Source organism: Danio rerio, chromosome 12, assembly GCF_052040795.2.
Source record: "Danio rerio strain M-AB ecotype USA chromosome 12, GRCz13ab, whole genome shotgun sequence".
Classification (NCBI taxonomy): Eukaryota; Metazoa; Chordata; class Actinopteri; order Cypriniformes; family Danionidae; genus Danio; species Danio rerio.
In genome coordinates, this window is record NC_141032.1 from 6,664,300 (window position 1) to 6,686,934 (window position 22,635).

The window sequence follows — 22,635 nt, forward strand, 5'->3', positions numbered from 1 at the left end:
ATTAATATTTTATTTTTTTATTATTGCAAAGGTTGCTGTAGTGGCATAAAAAAACTTGCATGTTATTCATTTATTCGTTTTACATCTTGAAATATTTCCTTTTTATGGCCTTTAGCTGAACTCAGCAGCAGTTATCTTAACAGTAAATCTCATGTATCATTTCCTCACTGTTCTGTTATGATCAGTAGACCATTCGACACATTTCTGACCCCGTATTTTTGTACAGATCCAGATAAAACAGGTGAAAGTATGTGACACACAATACCAGTGGGGAGTTGAAAGGATGGAAGTTTAGTTAAGTCTCACAACTTCTGTTAGCATTTGCATCGGAGAAAATGTTTAGTAACTTGAAACCACCCCTGTGTACAAAGACTGTCCTGGTTTATAAAGACTGGATAAAGAAATCGGTTGATCTACAGACTTGCATTTTTATTTAGAAAAGCTTCAATGTTATCTTAAGGAAACAATGATTGTGCAGCTAACGCCATTCCTGAAGTAAGTCCAGCTGTAGTTATGGCAACTGTTTAGCAAATACATGGCATGAGTAAGTTCAGAAGAAATGATCCTTACTCATTGCCACCGTTTGTATATTTTTTGAGTTACTAAGCAACTGGGTGATGAAGCAAAGCAACTTCCTAAACTGCATGTGATTTTTTTATTTTTATTTTTTTGGTGTGATTTATATCTTTAAATTAATGAATTGGAGAAGTTATGTTTGCAATTGTAATTGAGTTATTTGTCAATCTGACAATATTTAATTGGATGAACATTTTTTTAGTTTTATGCCTTATCCAGAATATAAAAATATGAAGAAATAAAACGGTGCAGTAAGTGATTGTCTTCAGAAACATTTTTTGTTATGCTGGTGGAAAGTCTCTTCATATTCCAATAGTAATGATTAAAGTAAAAGATCTCAATGTATTTATATGTATTTTTATATTCTGGGTAAGGCATAAGACAAAAAAAATGGTTATAAAATTAAAATTTGTCAGGCCAATAATTCCCATAATACTGATTAGTAGCCCAAACCGTCTGTCAAATAAGGACGTTCATATGCAAATGGCGGTAAATGCCATTTCCGCCAAAAAACGCCAGCTTTTATGAGGAGGCTGTTTTGTTCCGCTTTCGATTTCGATTTTAAAAGATGTTTGATGAACTTAATGAGGCTGCCTGACTGTCAATGAATGGCAAATGAAAATGTCCCTTACCTCAAAACACTGTGAATTATAAGAAAAAGAAAACACACTGTACAGTGGGAAGTCTAACATGCATTTATAACGTTTTAATGCGCAGCGGCACTACTTTGAATGAGTCCGATTTACTATAACTACATTAAACAGCAACTCCATTTCATGAAAGACGAAGTTTAGATGCCGTTTTATTATCCCACATGGATGCTTTGAGGGTAAACAAGAGACGAAAAAGAGACCAAAATCTTGAGTATAGTGAGGATGAATAAATGACCACTTCTAAGAGACATCGTCTTTTTTTTTTCCCCCAGTAGGCCTACCTTGTGTTTTATTTGCTAATGCAAGCTGTTTTAAAAGATAAATAATGTATAGTTTTATACATTATATTTATGCTACTTCAATAAATTATTGTTATTTAATTTTTTTTTTAAAAGACAATGCACAGATATTGATGTTTCACAATGTTTTTACACTACATTATTTCCGTACGTTTACACTGAAAGCGGCCAGAGCGTCAACATAGCCGGAAGTCATTCATTTTCAATGAGAGCCGATGGCGAGGAGCAGCGCGGCGCGTCTTCGCAGGGATGGGCGTCGAGGAGAATTGAAATCAAGTCAACTTAATGGTAATTAAACAAGTTACTGGCGAGTTACTTATGTGCATTAATGTTGCATATATATATATATATATATATATATATATATATATATATATATATATATATATATATATATATATATCTTTAAAAAAAGCGGGAATCTTATGCGACAGTACAAAACAGTATTGCTGCTTCAGGATATTTCAGTCATATAGACAAATTGGATAATTAAGTGGAGCAAAGCCACACCACATGCTACTTAATCTTCCATTGTTAAATGCATTTGATAAGAAGTGTGCAACATTTTCACGCTAGAAAGTATGTTTTATGCAGGAATGTAACTGATATGCTGCAATGGCCCCTTTAAATACGAGATCAATGTAGAGAATTTTGACGGTCTCGCCGCCGGAGCTGAAGGCAGACAGCGTTGTCGCCAGGGCAGCCAGAGCGACCTTGGACGTCCTCACCGATTTCGGTGTGAACGCACAGTTTGAATTTAACGAGCTTGTTTACTTTGCTCTACTTACATTAAATTATAATCTCAAATATCAGAATTGACAATAGATTAAGATTTAATAAATGTCAGTTTTAAAGTTATTGATTAATTAATCTGACAGATTTCATTCATTCATTTTCCTTTAGCTTAATGCCTGGTTTAACAGGGGTTACCACAGCTGAATGAACCGTCACTTACTTGACAGATGTATTTTTAATTTCAGGTGGTTTGTGTATGTGTTTTATATTCGGTAAAATAATTTCGAATTGCATCTTTAGTGATTTTCAACTAATTACACTGCCAATAGGTGGATTTAGAGGTTTTTGCAAAAAAAAGCAGAATTTAGCAGGTTTTGACACAAAAGAAAATCTACCTTGTTAAAAACCTAAGAATTGTCAAAAGTGACAAAACGGTATTTTATTTACTAGTTACTAAGCTTATCATTACATATACAATGAAACTTTTAAACCTAATCAGAGGATTCTGATAGATGATGCTCATTTACAAAAAAAGAGGTCTGATGGATTTAGAGGGTTTTGCATCTGAACACTTCAAATGTAGATTTGTACAACATGCAGATCTGCCGTTTACATGTGCATGGCGCATGTTTATGTGCACAAACTTCTTTTGAACTAAATGCTAATTTTCCAACCCGGTTCAAATCATTATGCTAAGCTAAGCTAAAAGTGACCCCACACAAACAAGAAATCAGCTGAATGGATTCAAAAATGGTCCAAGTCAACAGTTCAACTTTCCAAAGATTTTTAAAATTACCCTTTTTTTTTGGTTTTAACACCAAATGCAAAACCTAGCTAGAGATACAGCTTTGGTGTGTGTGTAATTAGCATGTATTTGCAGCATACAATTATTGTAAATATTTATTTTGAGAACAAATTTGCTTAATGTGGTTGGGTGGAACAGACAGGATGAAGCAGTAAATGGTGAACTGACAAGCAAATTAACCAATAAACTGTGAACTGACAAGAGAATTAATATGTAATGTGCGGCCATAGACTATGACTATTGGTTAAGCATTTACCAGTCAAGATATCTATTGGAGTTTTGGTAAATTTAAAGTTGTTTTAAAATGTATAACGACCTATTCAAGCTTTTGGCTGGTAGTTTAGTTTCTGAGACGGCAGCAATGAAATGAAAAATGTGACATGAGAATAAATATGTGAAGTGAGAAATGTCTTTTTTTGAACACAAAGTGTGACTCTTGTTTGCTGTCCAATGTAGTGTCTGTGGTTAGTGGTAGACAAAATAAATATTAAAAGATATGAAACTAGGCCTGTCACAGTTATTAATACTTTGACTTTTTGGACAACACATGGCACGACCTCAAAAATTTTAGGTGATGCGATGTATATTGCCCATACCTAATTAGTGTTTAATTGCACATTTCTATTGGAAGTGTCGCTGTCAGTATGGCAAAGAATAAAATAAAAATCACTTTATTATATACACTAATATATTATAGTATTTTGTCCCAAATGAGCTCCTGTGATTCAAATTCCCCTCATACTATCATCAAGAATTTTCTATAGGTATACAAACAATGCATTTTAACGAGGGGATAAAAACAAGTGAATCTGGGCCCAGAAAAGATCGGGAAGTCTGAAACATTTGGTGATTTTCATGCAAAGCAACTCAGGGATGGCTATCTTGCCAATATTAGTTGAAGTGTATCAGAGAATGCAAAGTTAATACCCCTACTTCCACATTTGCAATGGCTGTGAACTAAAAATAATACTGTAGTAAATAGTGTTCTGCTTCCTGCACACACAGACTGTTTTGCTTTGGTACGCTTCAATCTTTAATACTGATGATTACCAGTAGGTGTGTTTACATTTATCTGGAAATGCCAAGATGTGAACAAATTTTTGCAAATGCAGGCAAAAAATAATAATTATTCACACAACTGAGTAGGATATAAGCCGATAAGAATTTTTTTTGCACAATCTACAATAGAAACACATTTACTGAATGAATTCCAGCATGCACAAAAATGCCTTGAGATTTTTATTTTACAGGTCATTACACTAGGTAATGTTTTCAGGGATGTAAAACCCAGACAGGCAGCGTAATAAAGAGAGTGGACCAAAGCGCATCAAGCGATTAGCAATTAAAAGGGGAAAGAAGAAAAATAGGAAAAAAAAAAAATAATAAATAAATAAATAAATATATATATATATATATATATATATATATATATATATATATATATATATATATATATATATATATATATATATATATATATATATATATATATATATATATATATATATATATATATATATATATATATATATATATATATATTATATATATATATGTTTTTATATATATATGTTTTTATATTAGACACACATCTGATGCTTGTATTTGAGGCAGCTCCACGTCCACAACATCATGCACTGGGTTACGTTAGGCTTTGCATTCTCTGTGGTCAGTCTATGACTTTCACTGTATCTGTTCAGCTGAGGGAATGGAACCAACTCTGTGACGTCAGACACCGTAACATTCCAAGATGTCGGCGCCCTAGGTCTAAAATCTATAGTAAAACATGCAGTTTTCTGCTTAATGGTTACATTAATCGAGTTTGTAATATTTACATTTCCATTAAAATGGATATCAATGTACAAAATAATGTAAACTTGACTGAGTGCTTAATTTCCCCTTTAATACAACCCCAAATCAGAAAAAGTTGGGACAGTATGGAAACACAAATAAAAAGAAAGAAAGAAGTGATTTATTAATTTACTTTTTGTATTTCATTGCAGACAATACAACAGCACTTAAAAAACAAATAAACATTAATTTTATTCTTGCAACACTTTTCAAAAAATTTGGAATTTGGTGTTCACACCAGACGCGGAACGCGCATCAAAATCTGCTTCATTCGTGTGTCAAATTCACTTTGGGCAGGGCTTCTGTTTGCCCGGCGACTCTAGCTTCGTTGCTAAATGGCTAACATGGATTTTATTTTTTTTAAAAAAACTGTGTTTATGTGCTTTATGAAGGCTGAAAAACAGCGTTGATTCGTTTGGAGCAGTGTCTGAGTCCACTAGATCCTTTCAGAGGTGCACTCAGCCCTGTGAGCTCATAAACTCCTTCAGAAACTTAACCTGGATGATGGAAGCATTCAGTGGTGCTTCTGACTGAGCCAAGCCCAGTTTGGTTGTCGGTGTGTGCAGGAGGATTTTTCCTCAGGACACCAACAACAGGCGATACGTCATAATCACGCCTCCACGAGAGCAAGCTCCTGATTGGTTAACGCAGCACGAATGTCCGCTGAAGTTCAGATTTTTAAACTTGAGCGTTTCGCACAAAACGCTCAATTCGCGCATATGACGCCATTTGCACAAATCGCGCCATATACGCATGTAGTGCACCATTCGTGCCACGCCATTTGCACAATTTGCACTATTCACGCTGCAGGATGTTTATTCGCTTCTTTGCATTGACTTAACATGTAAATCACTCGCGCTTGACTCTTCTTCCGCTTCTGTTGTGAACGCAGCATTACCACTTTGTGATGTTGCCATTCCTTTTCACAACATTTAAAAGACGTTTAGTGACTGAAAACACAGGGTGATGAAGTGTTTGAGGTGTCATTTTGTCCCATTCTTCCTGCAAACAAATCTTAATGTGGGCAACAGTATGGGGGTCTTCATTGTCGCATTTTTTCGCTTCAAAAAGCACCACACGTTCTCCATTGAAGCACATTCTCTATAGGTCGGGACTACAGACAGGCCAGTCAAGTACCTGTGCAGCCAGAACTTTGTAATGTTTAGAATTTTGTGAAATTGACCAGACAAAAATGCAATATTTTGTGTTCATATTGTGTGCAATGAAATGCAGGTAAAAGTAAATTTGAAAATCACTACATAATTTTTTTATTAGCATTTTTCATATTGTCCCAAATTTTTTATGATTTGAGGTTGTAAGTTAATCAGGTTTCAACTAAATTATTTATGTTATACAAAGTTTAACTTAATATAAATTTTAAGTCAGTTTGATTGATATAAATTAAGATGACTAGAAAAGTTTTGATCATTTGATTCAACAACAAAAGATCTAAGGCAGCATGAATTATTTTTACAATGTAGTTTCATGGCATTCTATTCTTTTAATGCAAACTTCTCTCGTTTGATGTTTGGAAACTCCACAATACAGTTACAATCATTAAACAGCTGAGAGGTTTAGTTCTGGAAAAAACGAATTCCTGTAGTTAATGAATACTGTAGCTCTCCTCATCTCAGTTAATGTTCCAAAGAAGCACATGAGATTATATGACTCGGAGCAGATGACGGGCTGTAACGATGAAGCTTGTTATTGAGTTCATACACGCAAAGCTGACTTTTCCATTCTCCAATATGGTTCTACATCTTTATTTAGCTGCTGACAAGTTTACTCATCTAGTTACTCATATACAGATGCATTTCACAGACATAGTGCATTTATTTAACGAATAAAAAGCATGCAAATGAGGTCAAGTTTGTGTTGTACCTCATGAAATTTAAAGTCATACTTAAAAAGCTTTCATTACATGTCTTCTCTTTTGTGGTTTGAGTTGTACTTTTAGTTCCATCTTTTGGTTTTAACCACTATTTTATGCATACATACAGAACTCGGCTTAAATGAGTACACACCATTTTTAAAATAAATATTTTTATTAATTGCTCAGTGATTTAAAATATTTATTAAAAATAAAAATGAAAACGTTGCCTGGTCTGATGAGTCTCGATTTCTGCTGCAAGATTCAGATGGTGGGGTCAGAATTTGGCATCAACAACATGAAAGTATGGATCCGTCCTGCCTTGCATCAACTGTTCAGGCTGGTGGTGGTGGTGTAATGGTGTGGGGGATATTTTCTTGGCACACTTTGGGCCCATTAGTACCAATTGAGCATCGTGTTAACGCCACAGCCTACCTAAGTATTATTGCTGACCATGTCCATCTCTTTATGACCACAGTGTGCCCATCTTAAATCGTAAATTATTGCGTGTTTTTAAGTGCAAGTGCTTATACTTATGTTAGCGAGCCTTTGTTGTAGTGCAGAGATCGGCGGTCAAATGAAAAGTACGGGGGGCATGGTTGATTTGATGTACAAGAGTTTGGTTGGAAGTTTGATTCGTGGCTGCGCCTCTGGCTCCATCTGGTAGTCCCTTCTGCGCATGCCCAGGCTCCAATTTCAGAAGTTTTTTGCGACCGTTTGTGCCCGTCAAATTGTTAAAGGGCCATGACACCCCCCACTTTCGGTTAAAGTCTACTTCAGAATTTTTTCAAAAGATGCATGATTAATGGGCGTGGAGCTCTGCGAGCATCGGGCAGGAGTGGGCGTGGCCAGCAGGGGAGAAGGGGAGCGAATAACTGTTGTTGACAGTTAGCTCACAAAATGAGACACAAACCGTGAGGAGACGCATGAGTTTATAGTTTACAAAGTTAAAATGCAAAGGAATAAAGTAATTTAATGCTCTGCTACATTTGTTATTCGTAATTTCTAGGGATGTAACGGTATTGTAAATACCGTCATACCGCAATATTAATTTTTTTCGATATTACCGTAGTCGCATGACTCGGTAAAACTATAGGTCTTCTGAGAAAATTTGCTCAGGCGAATGAAGCGAACGGGAGGTACCGGAAACTACAATTCCCATCAGCCCAGGCTTGGCCATAATCCCTTGCGGTCTGTTGTCGCTACAGATCCAGTAATGCGGAAATGGAGTGTGCTGCTAGAAGCGGGGATGAAAAAGAGCTGGGTGTTGTCGCCGCGCGCGTACTGAATAGTGGTGTTGTCGCGCGAGTTCTTATCAGCTGTGTTGTCGCGCGCGTACTGAATAGCTGTGTTGTCGCGCGCGTACTGTAAAGCGGGGACGGAGGGTATGTCGCGTCGCGGGGGCACTTTTGATCATTTTGGAAGGGAACTTTCTATCCAAGACTAAAAAGGGCATGTGCACTGCACAGGTTGAGCCCTGTGTGTGCACGTGCCTGCAAGTTGGGGAATAGGACTAATAATCAGTCATGGGGACTGCAGAAACACAGCACACTGTTCAGATTGATGCAGACATGAGATCTCTATCTCACTCATGGTTTGTCCTCTCAAGTGGGGGAAAGACAATGCACAACGTTACCCACTGCTGTCAACCTGGGCCAAGTCATATCTCTCTGTCCCAGAAACCTCAGTCCCAAATGAGAGGGGTTTTTCTGTTGCAGGGGACATTGTAAATACCCAGAGATACCAGCTTTTACCAGATTATATTTATATGATAATTTTCCTTTAAACCCATCTCTATCTTAGTGGGTGAGTGATTAAATGTTGAATGTGATGAGTTTTCAACACTACTAAATTGAAACTTAATTTTTTCACATGGTTTAATATTTTTTTGTTATTAAAATTGAAGTTCCTGTTTCAAAGCTTACAGATAGATGGCTAATTTGTATGTCATTGACACTTTTGGCACTTTTTTGGAGTATTTTCATAAGTTTTGTTTTTTCCTGTAAATGATTCAATAAATACCGTACCGTGACATTCATACCGAGGTATTACCGTACCGTGAAATTCTGATACCGTTACAAAATAAAAGTCAACGTCCGCTATTCTTCAAATCTCGCACTGCTCTCCCGACAAAAATGCTTGCAGCACACACACAGATTTGCTGTATGATCGGCCCTGACAAGATCGCGGAGTAAAAACATGCAACAAACCCCGTGGATCATGGAAACAAACACATACGAGCCTTCATGAACGGCTACTGCGTGCCGTTGGTCTGTGTCTCACAGCTTGCTTGAAACTGGCAGGTCTGCCTTCGGAAAGCACATGCTCTCATGAATAATTAAGCAGCCGGCTCTTCTCATAGGATAAGAAAACTCCGCTATGAATAATAATGAGAAACCGACGCGTCATCATTGCACTTGCAGTACTGCGCTACGTCGCCGATTTTGATCCCGCCCCAAAAATCATTTTAAACCCGGAAGCTGAAATTAGCTGACAAAAGCTCAAAATTCTCCAGTATTCCCCACAATTAAAGCTGAGAGGTGCTAACAATGTCTTAACTGATGCTCAACACACACACATCTGTTAATATAAAAAAAAAGTTCTCCAGGGTGTCCTGAACCTTTAAATAGGAAAATTTTATTTTTTTTATTTTTTTTTTACAGTTATTGGTTCTGAGAGAGTGCGTGAAAAGACTCAGAGTAGATCGAATTTCCTTGAAACATTTGTTTACTCTGGAAATTTATGAAAAATAAATCAGCACACAAAATGTATGTATATCGTAACCCATTTTGTAACTTCTGTCACACCGTGATTAAACGGTAAATCATGATAAAGGCTTCAGCAATATCACAACAAGAAAACTTGATATATTGCATCCAAAACTGTGCTATTATACATTTGGTTTCCTCTTTGTGTTTTGGCCACATTGTTACTGTAAATTTCTTGTTTGAATGAATTACTCATTCATAGTTTCATTCATAGTCAAAACTATATCCTGAAGGCCTTGAAGACTCCTCCTCGAATCTGCGTCTGCAGTTTGTTCTTGTTTCTCCAAGGTTGCATAGCACTTAAATGAACATGCATGGCATCTGCAGATCCGTCAAATGACTGGAGAGACAGGCTGCATCAGTCTTGAGCACTTTATTAAGCTGTTAGTCAGCAGTTACCACTAGTGTTTGACGTTAACTGTCACATTCTCCGTCTGCTTATCTTCACTTTATTTACCCCGCTGTGCTGAGGAGAAGCTACTGTTCATGTGTCATTCAAAGGTCAATGTTTAGCCATACCACCCTGAATAATTCTATACCCTGAAAACTTTATTTATAGAAAATAGCTGCTAAAATATTTAGTGTAATTCTTTAGTTTATGTGCTTTATATGCAAATTTAGAAGAATCATTTGATCATAAACACTCACCAGCCACTTTATTAGGTACACATTACTAGTACCCGGTTGGACCCTCTTTTGCCTTCAGAACTGCCTTAATCCTTCATGCCATAAATTCAACAAGGTACTGGAAATATTCTTCAGAGATTTTGGTCAATATTGACATGATAGCATCAGCCGATTTGTACAATCGCTATTGGAAAGCAAACGATCAATCAAGAAGAGACAGAACAAATAAAATCGGAGGTTTGAATAAACGTCTATAAAACTCTAACTTAAAAAGAAAATCACTTGTCTTAAATTTCAGATGTTCAGAAGTTACCAAATTCAAATAAAAAAAATTCAATTCAGATCAATTTTAATGCCACATAATATTCAGTTTTGTTATATTACAATTGTTAATAATTCAAGTTAACACAATTTGATTAACAAAGATGGTTTTGGGATATTTTAAGCTCCATTAATCAAGTTTTCTTCATAGCTGCTTAGAAAAAGTAAAGGCGTAATGTTAGAAAATGTTTGTCTTGATGCATTGATCTTTGATCTACTCAGTTAGAATTGATTTCAGGTTTGCTCGAGATTGTGGAACTTCACAGGAAACCACACTCTACCCACTGATATAACTTTTGTTTAAGAGATATACTTTCAGGGTTTTTTTTTTCTTTTTTTTACGTGTGTTGGCATTGCATAGTTATTTCCAAGAAATGGAACAATTGTACCCTCCTCTTAACCATAATGTTATAATTTATTATTGCTTCTTGCAAAATGAGGAATGTGGTTAAAACAACTTTTTTTGCAGTACGGCTTGTAAACGGCAACAAGTTGTGACAGGAAGGAAACCATGTTCTCTCTCTCTGTGTGTGTGTGTGTGTGTGTGTGTGTGTGTGTGTGCGCGCGCGTGCGTGCGTGCGTGCGTGCGTGCGTGTGTGCGTGTGTGTGTGCGTGTGTGCGCATGTGCGCCATTGGAGAAATAAGGACCCCTCCTATTAAACATTGTGCAAATTTCTAACTCAAGTTCAATTTATTTACATGGCACATTTCTCCAACTGCCACAAGGCTGCACAAAGTGCTTTACAGAGGAAAGATAGACAAACGGTATGGGCATAAACAAACAGTAACCGCAATAGGCACATAATAGGAGAGAGAAAAAAGTTGAACATAAAAAAAAGCAGAAAAAAACTCGCCTAATTAAAAGATACTACCACAGTTGACCACAGACAAGATTAAGAACCGTGTTGACTGTCTGGATGTCCATTGGGATATAGTGCTTTATACACAAAGAGAAGGATTTTAAATTCGATTCTTTGTATCACCGGTAACCAACAGAGAGACCTCAACATAGAAGTGATGTGCATATTTCAGGCTTTTTGTTCGAAATATAGCTGTGTATAAAAATATAGAAATATACTGTAGTGCTGTGTTTTGCACTAACTTTAGGCAAGCAATCTGAGACTTAGGCAGCCCAAAATAGAGAGAGCTACAATAGACTAACCGGGAGGTTATAAGGTTATATATATATATATATATATATATATATATATATATATATATATATATATATATATATATATATATATTAGGAATGTAACTGTATCAGAATTTCACGGTACGGTAATACCTCGGTATGAATGTCACGGTACGGTATTTATTGAATCATTTACAGGAAAAAACAAAACTTATGAAAATACTCCAAAAAAGTGCCAAAAGTGTCAACAACATACAAATTAGTCATCTATCTGTAAGCTTTGAAACAGGAACTTCAATTTTAATAAAAAAAATAAATTAAACCATGTAAAAATATTAAGTTTCAATATAGTATTGTTGAAAACTCATCACATTCAACATTTAATCACTCACTCACTTAGATAGAGATGGGTTTAAAGGAAAATTATCATATAAATATAATCTGGTAAAAGCTGGTATCTCTGGGTATTTACAATGTCCCCTGCAACAGAAAAACCCCTCTCATTTGGGACTGAGGTTTCTGGGACAGAGAGATATGACTTGGCCCAGGTTGACAGCAGTGGGTAACGTTGTGCATTGTCTTTCCCCCACTTGAGAGGACAAACCATGAGTGAGATAGAGATCTCATGTCTGCATCAATCTGAACTGTGTGCTGTGTTTCTGCAGTCCCTATGACTGATTAGTCGTATTCCCCAACTTGCAGGCACGTGCACACACAGGGCTCAACCTGTGCAGTGAACATGCCCTTTTTAGTCTTGGATAGAAAGTTCCCTTCCAAAATGATCAAAAGTGCCCCCGCGACGCGACATACCCTCCGTCCCCGCTTTACAGTACGCGCGCGACAACACAGCTGATCAGAACGCGCGCGACAACACAGCTGATAAGAACTCGCGCGACAACACCGCTATTCAGTACGCGCGCGGCGACAACACCCGCTTTAGGGTTTTCCAACTCTTTTTCATCCCCGCTTCTAGCAGCACACTCCATTTCCACATTACTGGATCTGTAGCGACAACAGACCGCAAGGGATTATGGCCAAGCCTGGGCTGATGGGAATTGTAGTTTCCGGTACCTCCCATTCGCTTCATTCGCCTGAGCAAATTTTCTACCTATAGTTTTACCGAGTCAAGCGACTACGGTAATATCGAAAAAAATTTATATTGCGGTATGACGGTATTTACAATACCGTTACATCCCTAATATATATATATATATATATATATATATATATATATATATATATATATATATATATATATATATATATATATATATATATATATGTATATATGTATATGTATGTATGTGTATATACACACACACACACACACACACACACAGTTGAAGTCAGAATTATTAGCCCCCCTAAGTTATTAGAGCGCTTGTTTATTTTTTCCCCAATTTCTGTTTAACGGAGAGGAGATTTTTTCAACACATTTCTAAACATAATAATTTTAGTAACTCATTTCTAATAACTGATTTATTTTATCTTTACCATGATGACTGTAAATAATATTGTACTAGATTTTTTCATGACGCTTCTATACAGCTTAAAGTGACATTTAAAGGCTTCACTAGGTTAATTAAGTTAACTAGGCAGGTTAGGGGAATTGGGCAAGTTATTGTATAACAGTGGTTTGTTCTGTAGATTATCGAGAAAAAATATAGCTTAAGGGGGCTAATAATTTTGTCTCTAAAATGGTAAATAAAAAAATCTAAACTGCTTTTATTCTAGCCGAAATAAAACAAATAAGACTTTCTCCAGAAGATAAAATATTATCAGACATACTGTGAAAATGTCCTTACTCTGTTAAACATCATTTGGAAAATATTTTAAAAAGAAGAAAAAAAATCGAAGGGGGCTAATAATTCTGACTTCAACTGTATCTCTCTCTCTCTCTCTCTCTCTCTCTCTCTCTCTCTCTCTCTCTCTCTCTCTCTCTCTCTCTCTCCCCTCTCTCTCTCTCTCTCTCTCTCTCTATATATATATATACATACACACACACACAAATTATAGTTTACAGTATACAACATACTTTGTAGAAATTCTGTTAATTAAACTGCACACCCCAAAAGAGACAATGTTAATCAAAAGGATAAGAGTTGGCTCTCTATAGAACTAAAATTATTGATTTGATTTGACATGTTTTGCATTTATGAGGAAAAGGCTGCGTTATGGATGTGACCTCTCTCCGTTATGGATGTGACATATTCGAAATTGGCACTTGTGTGATTTTGGTTAATCAAATAGGATTGTTTGAAAACATTGACAGAGACAGTTTTGAGTATTTTTAAAGCACTGCTAAATACTTGCTTACACAGAACACACAAAAAAAGTTTCTCTATTTTGGTGAAAACGTAATTCTTTGGCAAGGTTGACATTTGCATGGAATTGCAATATATATATATATATATATTATATTAAGTTAAGATAATACAAGTACCAACCGTTAACGGCTTGCCAACACAAAATGGACTGTGGTTGGTCACTTTACATGCCAATCAACCCATGTATACTTGACTAAAGCCCAGTTTTAAGATGTTTTCATCAATCTGATCATTGAAATGGTGTCCAACAGGCTTTGAGGTTGTTTACCTTTACACACATTCAGTGGTAGCTTAAAATGTATTAGACCAGATGTGGTTGAATTCGATTGAACACCCACATAAAACCACCTACTCTCTGCTTACTGCTCAACGCTGCAATTTATCAAAACGAAACTGTAGTTGGAGTCTGAAAGCTTTTCATTTGCTTTTTCCGCTCATTTATGAACTCTGAACTTCTCTACCGTTTTAAACACAACAGCTATAACATTTTAGGTGTTACTATATTAAAATGTCAGATTTTTTTAGGAATGTAAGTGTATGTAAAATGGATTTGCTTTGGCAGTGCATGAAGCAGCATCTTCTTGAAATGTTGACCACATGAGCCAAACTCTTTCAGGTCTCATGGCGAACTCTAGAAAAGATAGAGTTCGCAAACAGCCCCTAAAAAGCCATCATTATTTGCGTTGCATCATTATTTGCGTGGGTTGCAGATCCATTCCTTGGCAGTTCGTGGATCCTTCACTGGGCCTTTTCCCCTTCGCAAGAAAACTTTCCAAAGACATCTGTTTCTTGCTCCATTTGCTGCTTGTGGATTAATTTTTGGCACTTAAGTGACTGAGATGTAAGCGAGAAAGTAAGGTAACTTTTCAAAATAAAAGACTTTTCAAAATAAAAGATCGTTACGACTCAGATAATAAATAAAACATTAATAATTAATGATTTCTTGTGCGGCGGACGGACCAGTACCGGTCTGCAGCCTGGTGGTTGAGGACCACTGATCTACAGAAAAAAACATCGTTTTACACTATAAACTTGCCTAAATACCCTAACTTGCCTAGTTAACCTAATTAGTCTAGTCAAAATTGCACTTTAATTGAATACTAGTCTCTTGAAAACTATCTAGTAAAATATTATTTACTGTTATCATGGCAAAGATAAAAGAAATCGGTTATTAGAAATTAGTTATTAAAAATATTATGTTCAGAAATGTGTTCCATAAAATAGAAATTGGTAACAAAATTATACAAGGGGGCTAATAATTGTGACTTCAACTGTATATGTATATACTGTCATATCATAATTAATCATAATTAGGGTACAAAGTACCTCACCAAAAAAGTACAATTTATCTTGTTATTTAAAACAAAATAGATTATTTTGAATATATTTGTGGCAAAGTGAATGGGTTCAAAAGAGACTTCATTAAGGTAGCCAATGAAATCATGGCATACACATCCTCAGTAACGTAAACCAGATGTTGTGGGTGTCAGATAGTTCCCTTCCCCCTGCTGCTGTAATGTAAACAGTGCTGCCACACCCGTTAAACACTCCACAGCTCCTGGAATTCTTCAGTCGGCCGATGCATGTGGTCCTGATCACTGCGTTTCTGCTTCAGCTCGTGCCGGTTCTTAGTAATATATGGGCTTTTTTGGAAAAAGATTAAATGCAGCTGAAGGATATATAGCCATGTTGGCCATGTGGCTGCGATGTTGCGTAGTTTGAAAAAGTTTCTTTTGAGGAGTTTATACTATGACTAAGTTATCATCAACTCAGGAGGAAAGCAAAACCTGTGAGTAAAAGTGTTGCATGTGATTTTGAGCAGTTTTAATATGTATTTGCATAGCTTTCTAAATGTTGTAGCTGAATCTTGCCATCCTATACATGTAATATCTTGTTAAGACACACTTGGCTGAGTTTGTAAGATGAATATTTCGAAATGCTTGAAATTTGATTTGTAGTAGAATGTAAATGTGAATGAATGGGAACTTTTTCAGTACTGTGTGTGTGTGTTTCCTGTAAAGTTTGTTGATTGCTGGGTATTTGTTTAATATAGTTGATCAAACACACACTTGCGCACACATGAATGTAAATCTGCATAAATGAGAACTTTGTGTGTGTGTGTGTGTGTGTGTGTGTGTGTGTGTGTGTGTGTGTGTGTGTGTGTGTGTGTGTTTCCTGAGAAGTTTGTTGATTGATGGATATTTGTTTAATATAGTTGATCAAAAACACACATACACACATGTCTGTGTGTGTGATTAACTATATTAAAACATATATTAAAGTAAAATATAAAATATAGTTATAAATATATAGAATAGAGTTGTGTATTTATGTGTAGTATCATTTCTTTTATTTGGTTTCAGCTTTAGTTTTGTAGGAGAGCAGCTGCTGATCAAAAGTAAGAGAGAATCCATTAAATATTAATAACTGATTATCCTGTGCGTACAATCATTCTAGTGAGCTTTTTGTTTTCTATGCACTTTTTGGCATGAACTGTCTTAAACTGTCATTTTCCAGTTTTGTTTTTCATATCAGTTAAATGGCTGAACCGAGTTTAGCGTTTAGTTCCCCCTGCCAAATAAAATGTTTCTTATATTTTGATAATTCAATTAAACTTGGAGGGTTTTTAAAAGAAATGTTTAATTATATAAAGGTCTGGTTGAAATTTCATATTGCAAAATTGCCACCTATAGCATTTTTTTATTTGTTTGTTGTTAATAAAATGAGTCAAAAATCAGTGTTATTCCACCAAATATTGCTTTCTTAACTCTTCTTAAGATGAAAAACAAAAAAATTAAACCAAAATAATTCAAACGCTAACCTAACTCCTATCTGAACAAACCATGCATCAACCGAAAGATCAATTATTCACCCTGTATACATCTCAATTTTTAAAAAAAATGACACTTATGACTGGTTTTGTGGTAAAGATTCATATATTATATCATATAAGAGAACATTTATCCATTATACCATCAGTGGCGCAAAAAGGGGGTATGCGGTATATGCGGCGCATAGGGGCGCTGCACATGGGGGGGCGCCATTGTGCCAAAACTATTTTTGAAATTATCCTTATTAAAAGATTTAAATAATAAAAATAAATAAATATGTTTTGTTAAAATTGCTTATTTTATACAAGTATAATAATGTATTTTATTAAATAAAAAAATATACCATTAATTGCATACGCTGGCACAAACGTTTAATTCAAAATCATTTAACACAATAACATGCAGTCACACAGCCAAGTGTAAAGTATTCATGTAGATGTAACTGATCAAAATAAACTGTCAAATCATACATACACAGTTGAGGTCAAAAATCATAAAATTAATCTGAATTTTTTCTTTATTTATTATTATTATTATTTATAATTAATTAATTATTTTGCCAAAATAAGAGGGATCCCACAAAATGTATGTTTATGTAAGTACAGACCTTTTTCACATGAGCAGGTATTTCAGATTTAGTATTTGGATTAAAATTCCCCTATATAGATTTAATATACTTGATAATTATGATTCTTAAACTATTAAAACTTACACATGAACAAAAGTCAGAATATTCACAGTCTTTGGAACTGAAGTGTTTAATCCTTTTATCAAGATCCATTTTATACCAAATACATGTTTTTAAAAATTTATGATGTATCATATTGATACATCGGGGTAGAGATCTGCGCGGGACCAAATTTTGAATCCCGCACCCGCCTGGTTTTAGCCCGAACCCGACCGCTCTTGCTTATATTAAGAATTTATTGTCCCGCTGCCCGACCCGCCCCGTTTTCTGGCCGCCGCGCCCGATCCCGCTAAAGAGCGGGGGAGAACAAAACCGAAAATCCCCCAGCTATACAGTCCAGACAGCCAAGCTGTCTGTATAAACACACACACACAGCACCAAGCACACACACACAGTGACAGACCAATCTCTCTCTCTCATACGCGCGCGCGCACTAACCTACACACAAGTACCAAGCAGACACACAGGCGTTTGCTGTTATATCTACTCAAAGGCTTGTAATACCATGTATCAAGTACCAATGTAATACCAAAAGAATTTATATAAAGGTATATAAATACTGAGTCGCGCCAGCTCCAGGCCGCAGCGCACATTACTTTCGGGCCGATTCCGGCGCGGATGCGGCAGCGTCGGCTCGCTTACGGCCGCCGCATCTGGCCCGATTGATTAGGGCCGGAATCGGGCAGTGAGTCCACAAGCATCCGGAGTCTGGCAGCCGGAGCCGGGCTACATGGTAAGTCTCTGGCAGGCGAGAATCTAGCCGGAACTGGCCCGAGTGTATTTTGCTATCTGGGAAAGCTCTCTCTCTCTCATTCGCGCACGCGCGCACTAACATACACACACAAGCACCAAGCACACACACAGGCAAAGCTCGCTCGCTCTCTCTCTCTCTCTCTCTCTCTCTCTCTCTCTCTCTCTCATTCGCATAGCAATATCCGCGATATTGCTAGACAGCCCGCTCCCGTCCCAAATTAAACCCGCTCCCGCGATTTATTCGGAAATTTATTCCCGCGCCGCAGAAATCTGGTCGGGTCCTGCGGCGCCCGCGGGAATGCAGACCTCTACATCGGGGCTTTTGGTGTCTTTTTTTACTCAAAACTATTTTAATTTTAGTTACAAAAAAAAAAAATGCCTATAACGTTTTATTAAAATAGAACTTTTCGGGTGGTTTGTGTCTGTTTATTTTTCACACAAAACATTTTGCAGTCTTTTTTATTTCACTTTGTGAGGGGTGTAATAGCAGTTTCCGTCAATAGTTCATGCAAAGACAGACCTTTTACCTTGCATATGAGAAGTTATAACGTTTTATGTTCTTTTGCTCTTTAGAGCTCCCATATCTATCCTTTTGTTTTCACAAATGTACAAAACATAAACTTAAACCCGCATACCCCTCAGTAAATGTGTAGTTGCGCTCCTGTATACCATCAGTAAAACAACAGATTTAACATTGGCCTAAAACTTTTGCACAGTACTGTATGTGCAAAATGGACAAGTAAATCAAACTCTTGTAAATAAAACTGTAAATATCATTACATATATTAACCATCCTCAGGTCCATGACAAAATTATCAATACGAACACCAATTCGGCTTAAGAATAATTGTAAACCCCTGTCTTGATAATCTAGTTGAGCCCTTTCAAAACAACCATGTTAATATGTCCGTTCTATTACAGGTCAGACATCTCTGAAGAGGTTGTAGGAGTGATCTGGAATTTGTAAGCCAGTCCTCATGATCGGACAAGCACCTTGCGTTTTCTAGCAGCGTCCGGGATTCTCCTTCAACCTCAAGGGCTGATATGAATAAAGTAGCGGCGTGGTCAGAGGACGAGGTCTCGCTCTGGCTGACCGATCAGGGTTTGCAGGAGTACTCGGAAGCACTGCGAAAATATGACGGACTGGCTTTATTAAATCTTACAACAGAAGACTTCAAGAGGACTCCTCTCTCTAGAGTCACTTCAGACGGCGGTCGTCTACTATTGGAAAAGATCGAGACTCTTAAGATCGAGCATCACATGAATGGACACACCAATGGGCACATGGTGTTGAATCAAAACGGCAATGTCGGAAGTAGCGTCAAGGCTCAACGGAACGGCATGGCGAATGGCTTCCACAAGGAACTGGTGCAGATTCCCATGCCGGAGCCGGTTTCTCCACAGTTTCCTCCTGAATGGGGAAAGACCGCCGTGGCTCTGGTTTACGCCTTATGCTGCTTCGTGTTCACCACCGTTGTTATTTCTGTGGTTCACGAACGCGTGCCTCCTAAGGAAGAGACTCCGCCGCTCCCCGACAAGTTCTTTGACTTTTTTGGCAGGGTGGAGTGGGCTTTCACTGTGTGCGAGATCAACGGGATGGTCCTGATCGTCTTGTGGATTATACAGTGGAGTCTCTTAAAACACAAGTGAGTTTTTAAAAGTGGCATGGATTGTAGATGTGTAGGCTTTTGGATTTTAGTGGAAGTTTTTAAAGGGTAATCAAACTCTAAACCAAAAGAACTTCTTTCCTAGGCCTATTTTAGCTTCAAATGTTATGGGGAAGTTACTGATGGTTTAATGAATATTTACTCACTCTCAAGTGGTTAAAGATGAGTTTATGAGCTACTTTCCTCCGTTGAACACAAAAGAAGATGTTTCAAAGAATGCTGGAAAACGGTTTTAGTTATTAATGTTTTAAAATTCTTAAATTAAGAAGTATTTTTTTGACCAGTAAAGACCAGTCTTGTTTTCAGAAATATGCGAGAATTAGTGTTCTTGTTTTTCTTTAAATCTATCAAAATCATCTGCTAATCTGCTTATTTCAAAGTGAGAACAAGATTATTTAGTTAATCCCATTGGACGATTAATTTGCTTGTTTTAAGGAAAAACAGGCTTTACGGAATCATACATTGATGACTGGAAAATAAAGTTGAAGTCAGAATTATTAGCCCCCCTAAATTATTCGTCCCCCCCCCCCCACACACACACCCCCGTTTATTTTTTCCCCCAATTTTTGTTTAACAGAGAGAATATTTTTTTTCAACACATTTCTAAACATAATATTTTTAATAACTAATTTCTAGTAACTGATTTATTTTCTCTTTTCCATGATGACAGTAAATGATATTTGACTAGATATATTTCAAGACACTTTAATACAGCTTAAAGTGACATTTAAAGGCTTAACTAGGTTAATTAGGTTAACTAGGCAGGTTAGGGTAATTAGGCAAGTTATTGCAACGATGGTTTGTTCTGTAGATTATAGAACAAAAATATCGTCTAAAGGGGCTTATAATTTTGTCCTTAAAATGGCGTTTAAAAAATTAAAAACTGCTTTTATTCTAGTCGAAATTAAAACAAATAAGACTTTTTCAGGAAAAAAAAAATATTATCAGACATACTGTGAAAATTCCCTTGCTCTGTTAAATAAAATTTGGGAAATATTTAAAAAAAGAGAAAAAAATTCAAAGGGGGGCTAATAATTCTGACTTCAACTGTATATGTTAGTTTAGTTGAAAACTCGACCCTCTTCATGATATAAGGATAATACCCAACATATGTGCTTATTTTCCATTTAATCCATGTAAATAGCAAAAATACGAACTTTCCTTTATGTCTCCTATTCAGTTTTTCACTTCCTGCCCTCCATCCGAATTTCGCGCATCTTCATATTCACTTAAACAATTATTACTATAATGCTTAACATTGTTATTCACACTTGAACGCAGATGGAAATTATTAAAGCAATATTTAGTTTTATTGCTGTGTTAAACTCATTTTAGTAACCACAAGCCATTAAATATTTCATTTCGCATTACCCCACCTAAGAATATATTTACCAATAACAATTGACATTTTATTATATTTACATTTAATCTTAATTATTATTTGCAAAACACAATAGTTTAATAATTCATCCTTTTCCCTTCAGCTTAGTCTCTTTATTCATGAGGGGTTGCCACATTGGAATTAAATTTATCCAATTTATCATATGTTTTACACAGCGGATACCCTTCCAGCTGCAACCCTGTGTTGGGAAACAACCACACACTCTCTCACATGCACACACATACACTACAGCCAATTAGGTTATTCAATTCACCTATACCGCATGTCTTAGGACTTTGGGGGAAACCAAAGCACCTGGAGGAACATGGGCAGAACATGCAAACTCCACACAGCCAGGACTCATTCCAGCGACCTTCTTGCTGTGAGGGGACAGTGCTAACCACTGAGCCACCGTGCCACCATAAAATTGTTTAAATGATATTTATTTAAAATAATTCACATTTTTAAGTTTGTTCAGTTGTCATTACCATGACTGTGAGATTTTCCCTAGTGATATGTTGTGTGATGTTAAATAATTAACCCCTGTATGTCATCCGTCCACAGATCAATCGTTGCTCGACGCTTCTGTTTCATAGTCGGGACGCTCTACCTCTACCGGTGCATCACCATGTACATTACTACTCTTCCCGTGCCTGGCATGCACTTCAAATGCTCTCCTAAGGTAAAATAGATCTTTCTATATTACATCATTTGTTTACTCTTTAATCCTTTCAACAACTGCTTTGTCTATTTCAATGAACATCACATATGTATTGTATTTAAATTGTTATTCAAGAGTTCACACTTCGATATTGCTTGACAACTGTTAGCAGGTTTGGCATGCTGTCCCGGGAGAGAACCCTGAGCTCGGAGATAGTTGAGCCCAGGGCTCCCGCCAGGTCCATAGAGCATGTGAGGGGAGTACGAGATCAGGTGTTTCTCGAGAGCTCCCCTTTTTTAAAGGAGGAGAAAGGGGTGGAAGGGGGGGTTTCTTCGGAAAACGAAGATAAGGGAGTAAATCTAGCTAGGCTACTTATAGTGAGTTATGATAGATCTGATTGGCTAACTAATGAGTGTAGATGGGAGGCCAGCTGCAGTCAATTATATCACGTGTTCCTCTCGAAATTAGTTTGAAAAACTTCACTCATTATTTTTTTTGCCATATTACCAAATTTAAAGCCTGCTGTTCATAATGTTGAACTTTGCTCACCCAATCAACTGGCAGTAAAGCAAACAACATTTTAAATTCAATTTAGTTGTTTTATTCACATTTCTTGGTGTTTGACAATATTTGATTTCATTTAATGTAAAAAAAAAAAAGATGGTTAATTGTACAGTATAATTGCGA

The 22,635-nt window shown here is 36.5% G+C and overlaps 1 protein-coding gene and 1 long non-coding RNA gene across 8 annotated transcripts in view; one reads left to right on the forward strand and one right to left on the reverse strand.

Annotated features, from left to right (window-relative positions):
- The window catches only part of sgms1b (sphingomyelin synthase 1b), a 48,826-nt gene that overhangs the window by 17,717 nt on the left and 8,474 nt on the right, over positions 1 to 22,635 (forward strand). For 3 of the 7 annotated variants that reach the window (XR_015503543.1, NM_001077614.3, XM_087275274.1), the window contains 2 exon segments: positions 19,161 to 19,885; positions 21,852 to 21,969. Coding sequence is in view for 4 of the 7 variants with exons in the window: in NM_001077614.3 (NP_001071082.2) it covers positions 19,284 to 19,885; positions 21,852 to 21,969 (720 nt within the window). In the remaining 3 variants the exon portion in view is untranslated. 7 annotated transcript variants of the gene reach the window in all.
- On the reverse strand, positions 4,694 to 10,838 carry LOC147834385 (uncharacterized). Its single transcript, XR_015503829.1, has 3 exons — positions 8,863 to 10,838; positions 5,604 to 7,938; positions 4,694 to 5,553 (listed from the first exon to the last, which is right to left on the reverse strand). It is a non-coding gene; the product is annotated as an uncharacterized LOC147834385 (long non-coding RNA).